At 41.9% G+C, this 14,303-nt stretch overlaps 2 protein-coding genes across 2 annotated transcripts in view; one reads left to right on the forward strand and one right to left on the reverse strand.

The window, feature by feature from the left end:
* The first annotated feature begins 5,890 nt into the window (after window positions 1-5,890).
* On the forward strand, window positions 5,891-13,775 carry ANKRD1 (ankyrin repeat domain 1). Its single transcript, XM_004583367.4, has 9 exons — window positions 5,891-6,146; window positions 6,770-6,949; window positions 7,807-7,944; window positions 8,073-8,180; window positions 9,194-9,292; window positions 10,795-10,893; window positions 11,070-11,168; window positions 11,302-11,400; window positions 13,636-13,775. The coding sequence occupies exons 1-9, from the start codon at window positions 5,931-5,933 to the stop codon at window positions 13,744-13,746; spliced, it is 1,149 nt and encodes a 382-aa protein (XP_004583424.2). The 5' UTR covers window positions 5,891-5,930; the 3' UTR covers window positions 13,747-13,775.
* RPP30 (ribonuclease P/MRP subunit p30) overlaps window positions 12,419-14,303 on the reverse strand; it is a 41,434-nt gene continuing 39,549 nt past the window's right edge. The window contains exon 15 of the transcript XR_009246467.1: window positions 12,419-12,552. The gene's annotated coding sequence lies outside the window, so the exon portion shown is untranslated. The remainder of the gene's footprint in view (window positions 12,553-14,303) is intronic.

Consider the following 14,303-nt stretch of genomic DNA (forward strand, 5'->3'; position numbering starts at 1 on the left):
CCTTATCACTCTCTCACTGCCACGGCTGGGATTTGGACTTCGCCCCCAGCTGATTTTGAAATTTCTATTTACGTTAACAGAAGGTGTGAGGTTTGCATGTTTATCAAATGGGTACATATCTGAAAGATAATTGAAATAGACCGGGCAAGTGAACGTTTTAAGGACCATTTCCTATTATTCAGGGCTGGAGGAAGGAACTTGGTTATTTTCCTATGGTGACTGTATTTCTACCTTTTGATTCAGGCATTCGGAGATCTCAACAAGACTTCAGAGCCCTAGAAATCGCTTTGTTTAAAGCTTTCCTTTAGTAGCGTTGGTAGCTGAGATGGCTAAGAGGTGAGAGAGGACTTGCTCCTGTGGATAGAGGGCACAGCCAGGACTGGCCGCCAGATCCTCCGATTCCACACTCCTTGTCCTTTACACGTCCCCATCCACTGCCTTCCCTCTGCCTCTCTGGCAGGGGCAACATGTGACACTGTTTGCTGTTGTTCTTAAATGCTTTTCTGAGGCTGTGTAAACCCCAGGAGGGCAGTGACATTTTTTTGTCTCTTACAAGCATTGGTCTATTTCAGCTCTAGAAAAGGGATTTGACACATTGTTGGACTAAATACTCAATGAGTAAGTTTTACGTGTTTATTTCCCCTAGTCATTGGTAATAAAGGCAGAGTCTTAAACAGCCAAAATTCCCAAATCAGAATAAGGATGGGGAGACTATCTACTAGAGCTTCAAGAGTATATACACATATGATTACATGTAAATTCAGTTTAAACTCTACTAGGAAGAGATTGGAACCAGATGGAAAGTGTTTTACACCCTGATGCTGCACCTTAGAGCGGAGATTTGGGTTTTCTTTACCTGGGACTATTTTCACAGAGGAGTTTAACATGCACATGGCCTTGAGAACCACTACCCTAGGACATGTCAGTACACATCTGAGTAGCCATAATGAAGAGACTACACTGGAACAGGGAGCATTTGAAAAAATGCTCACAAATCCCAGGGAAGGCAACCACAAGCACGTCAACCATCTTAACCTCTTATCAGTATCATGTTAGGATTAGAAATATTTATAAATTTTTTCTCATCGAAAGGAGAATTCCGATATGTGGTTTGCTAGGCACACAAAGCATCCTGCCAAGTCTTAGCTGAAGATATATGTAGCCCAATGTGTCTGACATTTTGGCGTTGATAGCCCAAAAATCTCAGGCTAGGACTTGGTCAGACCTGGTGTTAAGATATACATGGAAAGATCTGTGTCTGAGGAGACTAGAAAATCGACTACAATTTGCTGCTTCCAGTGAGCCTGTCTCAGTGGGCCTGTTTTGGTAGCTGAGCCCTGTTTGAATGTGTGGCAGAATTGTACTGAGACACATTAGTATGTGTCAGGGCACCTGCTATAAGGTGTGTGGGAGATGTATGGCCTTCACTCCCTTCTAATCATTAGGTGGCTGCGGATAACTGCAGAAAGGAACCTTTTCCTGGGGGTGGCCCAAGTGGCTTAGGGCAATTTGCATGCTTCCTGTCCAGGGCCATGGGCTGAAGGACCTTAATCTTGACTTTGTTCTTTGAGAAGAGGTGAAGACAGATGCCACAGTCAGGCTCAAAATGTTCCCAGTACTTTCTTGCTTTCCAAATACAGGTGATTCAATTCCTGGTTGGCAGGGGAGAGGAAACAAACTTGAACCTTGTTTATGACCTCCCTTTGGCATTTTCAAGTGTGTAACTGAGCCGTGGCTTGGCTGTAGGGACATTTGGATTCCTGCTCAGGCTAAGTCAGCCATTTCTCGGAGCCAAGGAAGGATGAGTAACAGCCAGGACCGGGAAGGCTATTCAGGATGGCACAATGAGCAATTACAAGCACAATGACAGAACATGGTGTCTTCCAAGGTAGGACCTGGTTACAGTCCTTGGAGTGCTTTCTTTTAGTAATCAAGGTGGACACCCCAAGTAGCGTTAATATAATAAAACTTGGTGTAAGATGCCATTGGTTGTAACAAATAAAATTATCATGTAAAAAGCATGAATGTCCATCAACAGGAACACAGTTAAATAAGAACCAGCATGTCCACACATGCCATCATTTAAAATAATGCGATTCTGCTAATGAAAGACCATCTCCAAGATACTAGTGAGTAGGATAAAAAAGTTGTTTCAAATCTCCACACAGTTATGTTTAAGCAACATCTTGTCATTTACAAAATAAATGTGTATATTACTTATATAGTTAAAAATATAGTGGGCCCGGCACAATAGCGTAGTGGTTAAAGCCCTCACCTTGCACGGGCCAGGATCCCATATGGTTGCCGGTTTTAATCCCGGCAGCCCTGCTTCCCATCCAGCTCCCTGCTTGTGGCCTGGGAAAGCAGTCGAGGCTGGCCCAAAGCCCTGGGACCCTGCACCTGCATGGGAGACCCAGAAAAGCTCCTGGCTCCTGGTTTCGGATTGGCTCAGCTCCAGCCGTTGTGGGCTCTTAGGGAGTGAATCGTCAGACAGAGGAGCTTCCTCTCTGTCTCTCCTCCTCTCTGTATATCTGCCTTTCCAATAAAAATAAATAAATCTTAAAAAAAAATATATACATATATATAAATAAAAAAATATATATATATATAGTAAGAAGAAAAAGTGAAAAGTCAGGTCCAAGTAAAAACAAAACTGCCCTTGGAGCCTGGCTATGGCACATGAACGTGACTGGTGTCCAGGCACCTCTTTCAATCCTTCCATGAAGGTAAAAAGAGCTTTAGGCCCTATCTGTCTGCCCATCACTTTCTGCAGCTTGAAGTAGGATTTAAGTTCTTGTCTGTTGTCATTTCACTTACCACCTGTGTGAATCACCTGGGAAGCTCTGGGAATCATCCCCTAAACCGTTCTGGTTGCAGAGGGTCGATGCTGAGTTCTAAATAATCGGAGGGTCAACCAGGAGACTGCTGTTTTAATTCACATTGGTAGAGAGAGGTTATACCTAGTTTGAGGCTATGATAAAGCCAAATACACACATTTCAGAATTTAGCCCACTAGATGAACTTCTATGGGAAAGAAACTTCTTTAAACAAAAACAACAGGGAAAATTGCTGGAGTGAGAAGTTTTGTTCTTCATTTTGATGAGTACCAATATTTGAAAATGCAGTCTGTCTCACGTGTTGGGAAGGAGCTAAACACCCAGGCCATTTTCCAATGCGTTTTCTAGGCCATTAGCAGGAAGCTGGATTGAAAGTAGAGCAGCTGGGACACAAACTGCCACCCACACGGGGCACAGGCATCAAAGGCAGCTGCTTTACCCACTAGGCCACAATGCCGACCCCTACAATCTCTTACTGAAAAGCAGAAGCCCTCCTATTTAATCCTGACAGTCTGGGTCACGGCCCAGCAGAGAGTGCTCTGGCGTGGCCCTATTTAGGTTACCCACACAACCTGCCCTTCGGTGCATCAGAGCTACCTTTCTTCAAGTGCTATAGATCACAAAGTTGGTTTTCCGGGCTTTCTGGAGCTCCTCAATAGAATCAATCAGGTTTGAAGGGATAATTAAATGACTGGAAGGAGGGAAGGGCCAGTTTAGCCTCCCTACCCACTTGTTGCATTCTGGGAGGCAAACCTTTTAATCAATCCTGTTTGAGCCCTGAGTGGGTCTAGGAAGTGCTCCAGGAAAAATGCTCTAGGCCCAATAATTTTCTATTTCTTCATGAATGCAATCAAATCTCTTCCACGTGGTATCCACCCACTAGCTATGCATCCCCTACAAGTTACCTAATATTTCTATGCTTCAGTGTCCTCTCTGTGAAAGCAGGACACTGTTCCTGCTCAAATTTGAGGGCAAAAAGGCTGCATATTCAGATTTCTTAACCCAAAACCTTTCTTCAAACTACCGCCTAGTCAGGCATTTAGTATTGTGGTTAAGACAGGTTAAAATGCCCATTTCCTGGGCCCAGTGTGGTAGCCTAGTAGCTAAAGTCCTTGCCTCACATGCGGATGCATGTCTTGGCTGCTTCACTTCCCATCCAACTCCCTGCTTGTGGCAGTAAAGAATAGCCCAAAGCCTTGGGACCCTGCACCTGCATGGGAGACCTGGAGGAATCACCCGATTTCAGATCAGATCAGCTCCGGCTGTTGCAGCCACTTGGGGAGTGAACCAGCTGATGGAGGAACTTCTCTCTGTTTCTCCTTCTCTCTGTAAATCTGCCTTTCCAATTAAAAACTGATTAAAAATGAATAAATCTTCAAAATAAAAAGATGCCCAGATACCATATTGAAGTATCACCGATCTCTGGCTTCTGATTCCAGCATTCCTGCTAATGCAGTCACTGGGAGGCAGCAGTGATGACTTAAGTAACTGTTGTCCTGCCAGCCATGTTTGAGAGACTTGGGTTGAGTTCCAGCTCCCAGCTTTGGTTCAGCTCAGCCAGTTGCAGCTCGCTCGCTCTCGCTCTCTCTCTCTCTCTCTCTCTCTCTCTCTCTCTCAGTCTCTCTTTCTCCTAGTGTCTCTGTATATCTCTTTCTTGGATGTCTCTTAGATAAGTAAATGCTAAAAAAACATAGATATGCCACTACGTTTTGGTTAGGGCTGAAAAAAACTATCTCTCGTGGCTACTCCCCATTGCTTTGATGAAGAGCTCAAAGAAAACAGTGTTAGACATATCCATCTCAAAGGAAAGACTAGGATGTTTTCTTTAATTAATTTCCTGTTAGAACAGAAAATTAGGAAATCAGAACATGATACAGAGCTGGTGCAAATGTCCCTCATTGTCAACATTTTAGGGGAGAGGGGGTCAATTTCTCATTCAGAAAGTTGCAGAAACACCACCTATGTTCATGTCACTTCAAGAAGGGAAGACAAGAGTGACAGCTTTGTTTGCTAAAGAGAGGGTCTGAAGAGAGACACAGAAAAGTCAATGGAACATTCTAATCAACATTCCTTCCAGTAATATTCTTCTATTCCTAAAAGGGGGATTTGCAATGACTGGTAGGAACCCTAGTATCTCCTTGAACTATAAGGAAACCTGCATGTTTTTCACAATTCAACACCTTGGAGATGAGAGCTTAGAAACAGAAGTCTTTGCAAAGCAATGCACATTGCTGCCTAGCACTGTGTGTCCAACCTTGATGTGGCAGAACCGTCTGGATGCTCTGAAAAAGACAGATAGCTAGGAGTGAATTAAAATGGACTCAAAGTCCCTGGAGGGGGACCCCGAGGTATGCCTTTTTGACAAGTTCCAACAGGGATCTGAGAACTCCTGGCTCGACTACCTGATCAAGGTCATGCTGCTAATATCTGGGCTCACGAAATCCATCTCTGGACCACTCTGATTCGTAATCCATCTCTGGACCACTCTGATCCACTTTGAAGTAAAAATGCTCAGTTAACTGTGCCGCTTTAGAAACACAGTGAGCATGTCATGTGCTAATTATGGTCAGTGACACCTTAAAATAAAAGTGCATTACTGACTGCTTTCAATTTCTTGTAAGGATGGGAAGGTGGCATGTCATGAGGCCTTTTTAGCCCCAGACATCACTCCAGAGAATTCCAAATAGATATAGATAGAAAAGTGCCATTAGGACGTAAAGCTTTTCCTCTCAGGCTGTTTATCCACCAGAATAGGAGGTCCTAAAGCAACACTTCCCCCCTAATCGAACTGTTGATAAGCCTGGTTATCAGAAAGATATTACTGGGGGTGTGATATGTAGGACATTCACATTTTCTTGATAGGTTGGTCATATGAGAGCTGACAAAGAAGGAAAAGGAGCAGTGATGTGGTGCAATGTTCACAGACAGCTGTCCTCTGGCTTCACGATAAATAGGATGATTCGCATTGCTGAGCAGTGTGGTCACTGCCAAAGGAATGGCCCTCTCACATTTCTTCCTGATTCACATATTTAGGGGGAGGTGGTGGAGCTTGTCATCCCCTCCCTCTTGGGCTTCCCAGACACTGAGTCTGGAATGAAAATTCACCTGCCTCTGAGTCGGCTACTGGCGGGGGCAGGGCTGTTACTTGGCTTCCCAGGTTGGAAGATTATCTCACCCAGCTCCAACTATATAAGCCGAGCAGTGTGGAGGGGTTCAGTAGGGCCAACTCCAGGGATTCATTCCACAGGGGAAAACCATAGAGGCAGGCGCACTGCAGCCAACATGATGATGCTGAAGGTAGAGGAGCTGGTATGTGAGATGCCTTAATTTTATGCAATGAAAACTGGGTTGTCTTTGCTTTTCTTTGAAAATTGAAATCACCTTTTTTTTTTCAGGCATCATGCAAGGTAACTGTAAAAATGTTATATATGGAAAAATTTGGTTTACATGATGAACCAAGTGAAACCGAAAAAAGAAAAATTGGAGGAGATAGAATAAGCTCTGTGAATAGTTCCTATTCATTATTTCCTCTTTCGGTTTTATTACTATAACATGGACTCACATGTAGTTACCAAAATGTCTTAGGTAGATATTTTATGGCAAAAAAGATATTTGGAAAAATCTACAATTCAAGGTCAAGAGCTATCAAAATTACCTAATGTGAAAAAAATCTTAAATAAGCAGAGGAGTTTGTCAGTTTCCTCAGAGAAAGGTGATTAAGCAGATAAAGTAGATTGAAATATGTGAACTCAGCCTAAGCCTTGTTCTAACTAAGAGGTTAGGTAAGCCCTTGGCGGTACCTGGGCATACCTGGAGCTCCAGGCTGCATCCTGAGATCTGACAGTGCAGCACACACGAAGGCTCTCACCCTCCCACAGCACCTCCAGGGTGGACACCCCCACTTTTGACGCAGCCATCCTCTTCCCTTGCAGGTCACAGGCAAGAGGAGCAGCCTCCAGGGGACAGGGGAATTCCTTCCTGCTGATTTTAGAGATGGAGAGTATGAAGCTGCCGTTACTTCGGAGAAGCAAGAGGATCTCAAGACACTCCCAGCCCACCATGTGATCCTGGCCGAGCAACAGTGGGAAAAGGAGAAGCAGCGGGAGGCAGAGGTAAGAGCTTTCCATAGGATCTGCTAATGGGAGGTTGGGGTTGATATGGTGGAGGGAGGTGCCAGGGACGGAGAGAGGGAAGAAACCAAACAAATACATCCATTCCGAAGGCATTTCTTTACACAGTTCTAACCACAGAGGCAAGCTTTGTGGAAGCAGTTTAGAACAATAATTCTTTGATGAAACTATGACCTTTGATTTCTGAATCAATTATTTAATGTGCTGTGATAATGCTTTGAGAGACAGATTTCAAAAGTAAACATATCTACTGAATCTGTAATGTCACACACCATCTAGTTAATCCCTCTTTTTCTTAATAATGCGGTTGGCAGCCTGTGGGTCATTGCTGGACTGTATCTGCTTTCTGTGTTGCTAAGTAAATTCTCACTGCCTACTAACATATATAAAATGTGCCTTGGTTAGCTGCAGTCCCTGGGTGGCCTGTTTTAGAAATCCTACTTGGTGGGCACTGATATGTCAGAGTTTAATATGTATTATCAGACTCTTTCGAGTTAACAAAATTTAATTCTTGAACATGATTACAAAGACTACAAAAGTCTGGGGCTTGTTTGTAGAATTCATCACAAAATCATCACTTAGAGACCCAATTGTGTCTCTGGTTAGTCAAGGGCTGGAGAAATAAAGGAAGTACACTTGAAGCTAATTAGCTGAAAATTTGATTCCCCCAAACTTAAAATCATTAAATCTAAGTCAAAGCTTTATTTTAAAAGTTTGATTTTTTTTTTTTGCCCAAACTGTTCATACTTATCTGAGACAGTATGATTTTGTTTAGACAGCATCAGGATGCTTGTCAGAACTCACCACATTTTTTTTTAAATCTGGATTTCTGTTTTTAGCTCAAAAAGAAAAAACTAGAGCAAAGATCAAAGCTTGAAAATTTAGAAGACCTTGAAATAATCATCCAACTGAAGAAAAGGAAAAAATATAGGAAAGCTAAAGTTCCTGAAGCAAAGGAACCGGAACCGGAAATCATTGTAAGGCCTCCATGGTTCTGCATTATCACACCCCCAGGGTTGAGCTAAAAGGGAAAAAAGGTCTAGGCAGGGTTTGGTTGAATGCTCATGGTAATTTTTACATTATTTATTCCTTTTTTCTGCTATAGACAGAACCTGTGGATGTGCCTAGCTTTCTAAAAGCTGCTTTGGAGAACAAACTGGCAGTAGTAGAGAAGTTCTTGTCAGACAAGAACAACCCAGATGTCTGTGATGAGGTAAGGCTCACGCTAAGCATTGCAGAATCCATCTCACTGATTTTGTGCTTCTTGTGCTTTATAGCAGCCTTGTTAATATACAGTGCCAGTCTTGCCACCTGAAATAGTTCCCCCCCCAACCCAACTGTTGTCATACCTGCCAGGGACATAATAGGAGAGTGTAGTGGTAAAAAAAAAAATCTAGATTAGTAGTATGGATTATTTGTTTACTGGTTATTGGTACTCACATACTTACGGCTGATTTTCCTGTTTGTCTTTAGCTTCTTAGGTCTTTGGGATAAACTTTAGTAAGGAAGGATCAGAGAATCATGTTTGATTAGATCAAAATATACTGGCACTAGATGTAGATACGAGAGTGGAATTCAAGGACCAGCTCTACTACTGTTGGGCTATTTGATTTTGAGCAGTTAACGTGTGTTCTCTAGACCTGCCTCTTTATCTATAAGCACAGGGAACTGGAATGAAAGGAAGCCTCACTTGTTTCAGTTCTGGTATTAACTCATTCATGCTAAGGCAATTTACCAAAAATCGCTAATCTTGTATTATTTTACCCATTAACTAAAATTGGGTCAGGGGAAGCACTTCTGAGTTTACATACAAAATATGAACCTCCTATTTCTTTAAACAAAATTGAATACTTTTGAGAGTCAGCCTAACAATCACCCCATATAGGAGAAAACTGATCTGTATAGATAACAGTACAGAAAGGTACTAAATATAAGAATGGGAAATGTCATCATTTAGGTAATTCTGAGCCTCTAAATTCCCATTTCCCAATTGCAGATCTTTGAAGACTTAGAAATGCATGTTGCAAGAAGTTCAAATCTTAGTTACAGGTTATTTGTTTTAATTCTATAACTGTAGTTAACGTTGGCACTCCTAATTCATAAAGAAGCACTTGCTTTTCTATCGCTTGAGTCATCACTGTCCCCAGCTTCATACCTCTGAAAGAATATATGCACATTTTTATATGCTTTGCTGTCTTCTCTCTTTTTTAATCTCTATTCTGACAGTATAAACGGACAGCTCTTCACAGAGCATGCTTGGAAGGGCATTTGGCAATTGTCGAGAAGTTAATGGAAGCTGGAGCCCAGATTGAATTCCGTGATATGGTAAATATATTTCTTTGCTTGGAAGTAAGCCAAAATAAGTAAACCTTATAGAAACTCAAGAAAGCCAACAATGAAAAACTGGGATGATTAGATTGAAAATTGATCTGAGAGGAGTAGGCAAAAGCTCATTTCTCCATACAAAGAAAGTTGGGAGAAGGGACTAGATTATGTAGAAAATACTTTCCATACATAAAGAAAAAGAGATGAGGGTTGCAGGAAGAGAAGGAAGCAAAAACTTTTAAACAGAATTCAATATCCTGAGCAAGTTTGGTCATTATCCACTAAGTTGCATTTCTGAGAAGTAATACAGTTGACATTTGCCTTTCAACACCCTGTTCTTCCATTAAACATGGAAGCCTGTTCAAGGCCCTGGGAGACCAGTAACTATAAGAATTCTTTAGCTATGTACTTTATGTGATAGATGCCGATTGCCACTGATGAGGTCATGGCCAGACTACATTCTAAATAAATTGCATTTAAGGAAAGTAGCTGCCATGCAGACGATAATAATTCAGCCACTGTGATTTCTACCAAGACCAATATATAACATATTTTATCAACTGAGCTGTGAAAAGGCTTCATTTATTTATATGAAGCTTAATTTGACTCAACAGCAAAGTGGCAAGGGAGTACCATAAACATCCAAAGGATGTGGCTAAAATCAAAACCAAAGAACACATTGAAAAAGATTAAGGAAACAAATATAAAGCTTGCATGAAAAGACTGAAACTGAGTGTGGGATTTGGAAGCCTAGAATAGAGCCTACCGAATAGAGCAGTGAGAAGGAAGGTACAATATGCAGTGAACATGGCTAAGAGACAGGTGCTAGCCTCCATGACAGCAGAGACAGCCAGAGAGCAACAGGGACCCTGGATGAGGTGTCAAATCGAGATTAGAATGCTCTTCTAAGGAACTGCTTTGATTCTGCCAGCAGTTTTGAATATGTGTGCCTAGATTTTTTTAGAGTATATTTAATAAAAGAGGTTAAAAGTTTCAGATGTTTGAATATCTATCCTGCCTCTTACTAGTTGTGTTTCCTAGGACAGAAAAGTAGAACTTTTTGGATCTTAGTTTACTTTATCTGCAAAATTAGCCTGAAGCCACTGGGAGAGTGTATGGCATACTCTAGAGGTATTTAGAGTGTATAACATGTACAGTGTACATCTAGAGTGTATAGTGTACTCTAGAAGTATGTAGAGTGTATAACACCAGACTGGCAGGAAATAATCATTATTTTACAAAATTGTTAAATTAATAACCCCAATGACACACACACATATATACATACATGCATGATTGCATATGCACATATACTGACAGAGCCTAGCTAAAACATTTGGTAAACAACTTCAACTGTGGGTTAGAATTGGTCATGCAGATGAAGCCAACCCAGGGCTACCATGTACATCCTAACAAATCTGACTTCTGGGCTTGAGGAATTCAGTATGGATTCCCCTGCCCAGATTCTTATCCATGTTGTGTCCTTTTGCCTTCCCGTATAGCTTGAATCTACCGCCATCCACTGGGCATGCCGTGGAGGAAACCTGGAGGTTTTAAAACTGTTGCTGAACAAAGGTGCAAAAATCAACGCCCGAGATAAGGTACCTCCCCTTCTCCTTCCCCTCCCCTTCCTAGCCTCACCTCTCCATGAAGGTCGTCTGGAAGCCCCTGCTACGTACAGGCGTCCTGACCTCTTCTCCTGCTTGCACATGCCTTGGGGTCTGGGACCGTGCTGTCCTCACTTCCACAGCATCAGCAGCCTTTTCTGATTTTCCAGTTGCTCAGCACAGCGTTGCACGTGGCAGTGCGCACAGGCCACTACGATTGTGCAGAGCACCTCATCGCCTGTGAAGCAGACCTGAACGCCAAAGACAGAGTGAGTAGTCCACGCTGGGCCGCCTACAGCTGCATTGCTCATTGGACTCACTCCTGCAAGCTGGGGGATTCTTTCAGGACCCACTTCCAGGCTTCAGACTCACTGTAGCCTGCTGTTTATTCTGCTTCTCTAGGAGGGTGACACGCCCCTGCATGATGCTGTGAGACTGAACCGTTATAAGATGATAAGACTCCTGATTATGTATGGTGCGGACCTCGGCATCAAGAACTGCGTGAGTGCTTGAAATAAGGGGCACTGAAGGCAGGCTTTCTGATTTCTAGAAGCATTTCTTAAATACTGAAGGCTACCCACGGAGGTGGCATTTTGAGTAGTCCTCTGGTGGTGTCAATGTCCCTCTCCATTTCCATAAGGACAGTGTTTACTTCCACAATGATGCAGGTTGCATGGACAGAGAGAGAAGCCATGCTTACTGCTATGACTTTGATTTAATAATTCTTAGAAAACCAACCTTTCCTCATGGTACTAATTCCAAACATCATGCAATATAAGCTTGAAAATACAATCCAGCTAAAGAGGGATAAATGACTGAAGAAATGATTTTGAAGATTTTAGAGAATTACCTTACAAAAAGGGGGAAAAGAACCATGCCATCTTATCAATATGAATATTTTTTTCCTTGTTTATGTTACTAGAGACTGACAGGAATATTTTATTTTAAAAAAATCTGACTTGGTGATAGGGGTGAAGAGCAGTAGTAGTAAGTGATGACCCCTTGGGTTGGCAAAGTGTTAATAGTAGCGCTCTCTCCTGTACAATTCCAAGATTGTCCCACCAGGTGACTTTTTAAAGCAATCAGAAGGATAGATTCAATGCAATCTCCACAACTGTAGAACATGTGAAGCTTTTTTTTTTTTTCCAAGCAGTGGAACACTAGCAGCAGAGATAAACAGCATACACATTTGAGGAGACTATGTAACTAGCCAGAAAATCAGGAGCTAAACTTCAACAGAGAAGATGGCAAGAAATTTGTGGAAGAATAACCCAAAACACATAGAGGGTTCCTGGCTCTGAATTATCAGTTAAACTTCAGCCAACAGGTGGCTCTCCCCACTAGAGTACAGATAGCACATACTATGCTATTGTTGTCCAAACTCTGTCTTCCTGTCTGCTGAGGGCTGCCCCTTCAGAGAGGCATTAGAGAGATGGAAGTTCTCAAATACTTACAGAGATCCAGGCAGGTCACACACATGGCTTCAATGGGTGGCTGCTGGGGTCTTTGCATACAACTCTTCTAAAAAGGTGATAAATCTTCCTCAATTCAGTTCTTTATTGCTCTGTGGCCCAGCTCTACTGATTTTCCCATAGAATCACAGATCCAGTTGGGAAATGTCTGGATACCCAACTGTTGTCAATTAATTCTAACCTTAAAAAAAAAAAGCTTAAGTTGTTTAGGCAACACCAAAATAGGTCTATAGACAGATTTGCATCTCCAATCTGCTACTTTACAAATTCTAAGTTAAAGAAAAGCTTCAGAATGTGCAGAGATGTAAAACATTAAGACTTCTACCTCAGTGGTTTTAGTATTTGTAAATATCTGAAGATGCATGCCTAATGGAAATCAAAATTTGATCCAAGAAAAGTACTTATTTACACATCATAGGCATCAACTCTGTGAGAAGTAAATTTGCCAGGAGTTCACAATGTAAATTCTGAGAACTGAAAAATCTGCTCCCAGAACAGGGCAACACCTATTTAATCCAAGGTACTGAAGCAGATCTTTAAAAGAAAGATGATTTGCTCATTTATTTGAAAGACAGAGAGAGGGAGATTGTCCATACACTGGTTCATTCCCTAAATGGCCTCAATGGCCAGAGCTGAGCTTGTCCAATACTAGGAGCTAGGAACTTCATCCAGGTCTCCCACGTGGATGCAGAAGCCCACTGGCATTGGCCATCATCTACTATTTGCCCAAGTGCATTAGCAGAGAGCTGGATTGGAAGTTTAGTAGCCAGGTTTTGAACCAGCATCCTTATGGGATGCCAGCACTCCAGGCAGTGGCTTCACTCTTACTCCATTACACTGACTCTGGAAGTAGCTCATTTATCACCAGTCCTTATCAATCACAAATGATTTTACAAACTGATGGGACTTGGTTTTTGACCAAAAGGAGTACCATCATCTCCAGGAGCCCATTCGTCAGGATATTGGAATTGAAGAAGCAATTGTGAGTTTAAAATGACTTGGGGTGCTTCTGCTGCTTGTTGTGTGGGGGATCAGCTATTTTATCAACACCTAGGATAATCCCATAGAGGAAAAGATTGATGCTGATCTGAAATGCCCAAAGCATTCCAGTGCTAAAGAATGAGGATTGGCTTGACGATAAACTGCAAGTAAAACACTGATAACATATACCCAGCCCTTCCTTCATTAAACATGCAGCAAGAATGGAGTTTAGATGCCTCTTGCCTGGAAGTCAAATTTTTGTCTTTTTTTTTTTTTAAATTAGGCTGGAAAGACCCCAATGGATCTAGTGTTAAACTGGCAAAATGGAACCAAAGCAATATTTGACAGCCTCAAAGAGAACTCATACAAGACCTCTCGCATAGCTACATTCTAAGGAAATGAAACAATCAGCAATTGCTTATTGGCACTTTGAAGGCATGGCCTGAATGAAGGGGAACTTGCCAGAGTCCAACATCTATTCATCAACCTGCTGTGAAGATGTAATCAACAAAGTTTCAAGAAAGCACAGGGTTATAAGGTGTTTAAATTTCCTTTAGCAAAACCCAAACTATTTATTTTAATTTATTCCACTTTATTTATTTACTTTGATGCTACTGATCTCCAGACCTTCATGAACACCCATTTGGTAAGCAAAGCACTTTCTGTATACAACATTTCCCAAGCTTTCCATAGATAGTTCTTCAACTGTGGGAAATGAGCGATGTTCCGAGTGTCTAGTCAAGTGTCTCCTCATGCATGTCAAGATTTTTCAAGGTGTTTTTAAATGACAAGGGTGACTGTTACAGCTCTCTTTTCTCCTGAACTTTTAATGCTGAAGTTTGAATGATGAGGCAATGAAAGGCATGTAGCGACAGGAAAGGAACAAGACAATGAAAGTAATTCTGTGAGAACCACAGGAAAGCCAACCATTTCCCCCTGAGGCCTGGTTTT

This window comes from Ochotona princeps, chromosome 13 (genome assembly GCF_030435755.1).
Source record: "Ochotona princeps isolate mOchPri1 chromosome 13, mOchPri1.hap1, whole genome shotgun sequence".
Taxonomy (NCBI): domain Eukaryota; kingdom Metazoa; phylum Chordata; class Mammalia; order Lagomorpha; family Ochotonidae; genus Ochotona; species Ochotona princeps.

Excerpts from the sequence above, each read along its gene's own strand:
- ANKRD1 (XM_004583367.4), top strand. The coding sequence starts at position 5,931 with ATGAAAATTCACCTGCCTCTGAGTCGGCTACTGGCGGGGGCAGGGCTG. Across the intron at positions 7,945-8,072 it reads AACCGGAACCGGAAATCATT|ACAGAACCTGTGGATGTGCC; the intron begins GTAAGGCCTCCA and ends TTTCTGCTATAG. Across the intron at positions 9,293-10,794 it reads AGATTGAATTCCGTGATATG|CTTGAATCTACCGCCATCCA; the intron begins GTAAATATATTT and ends CTTCCCGTATAG.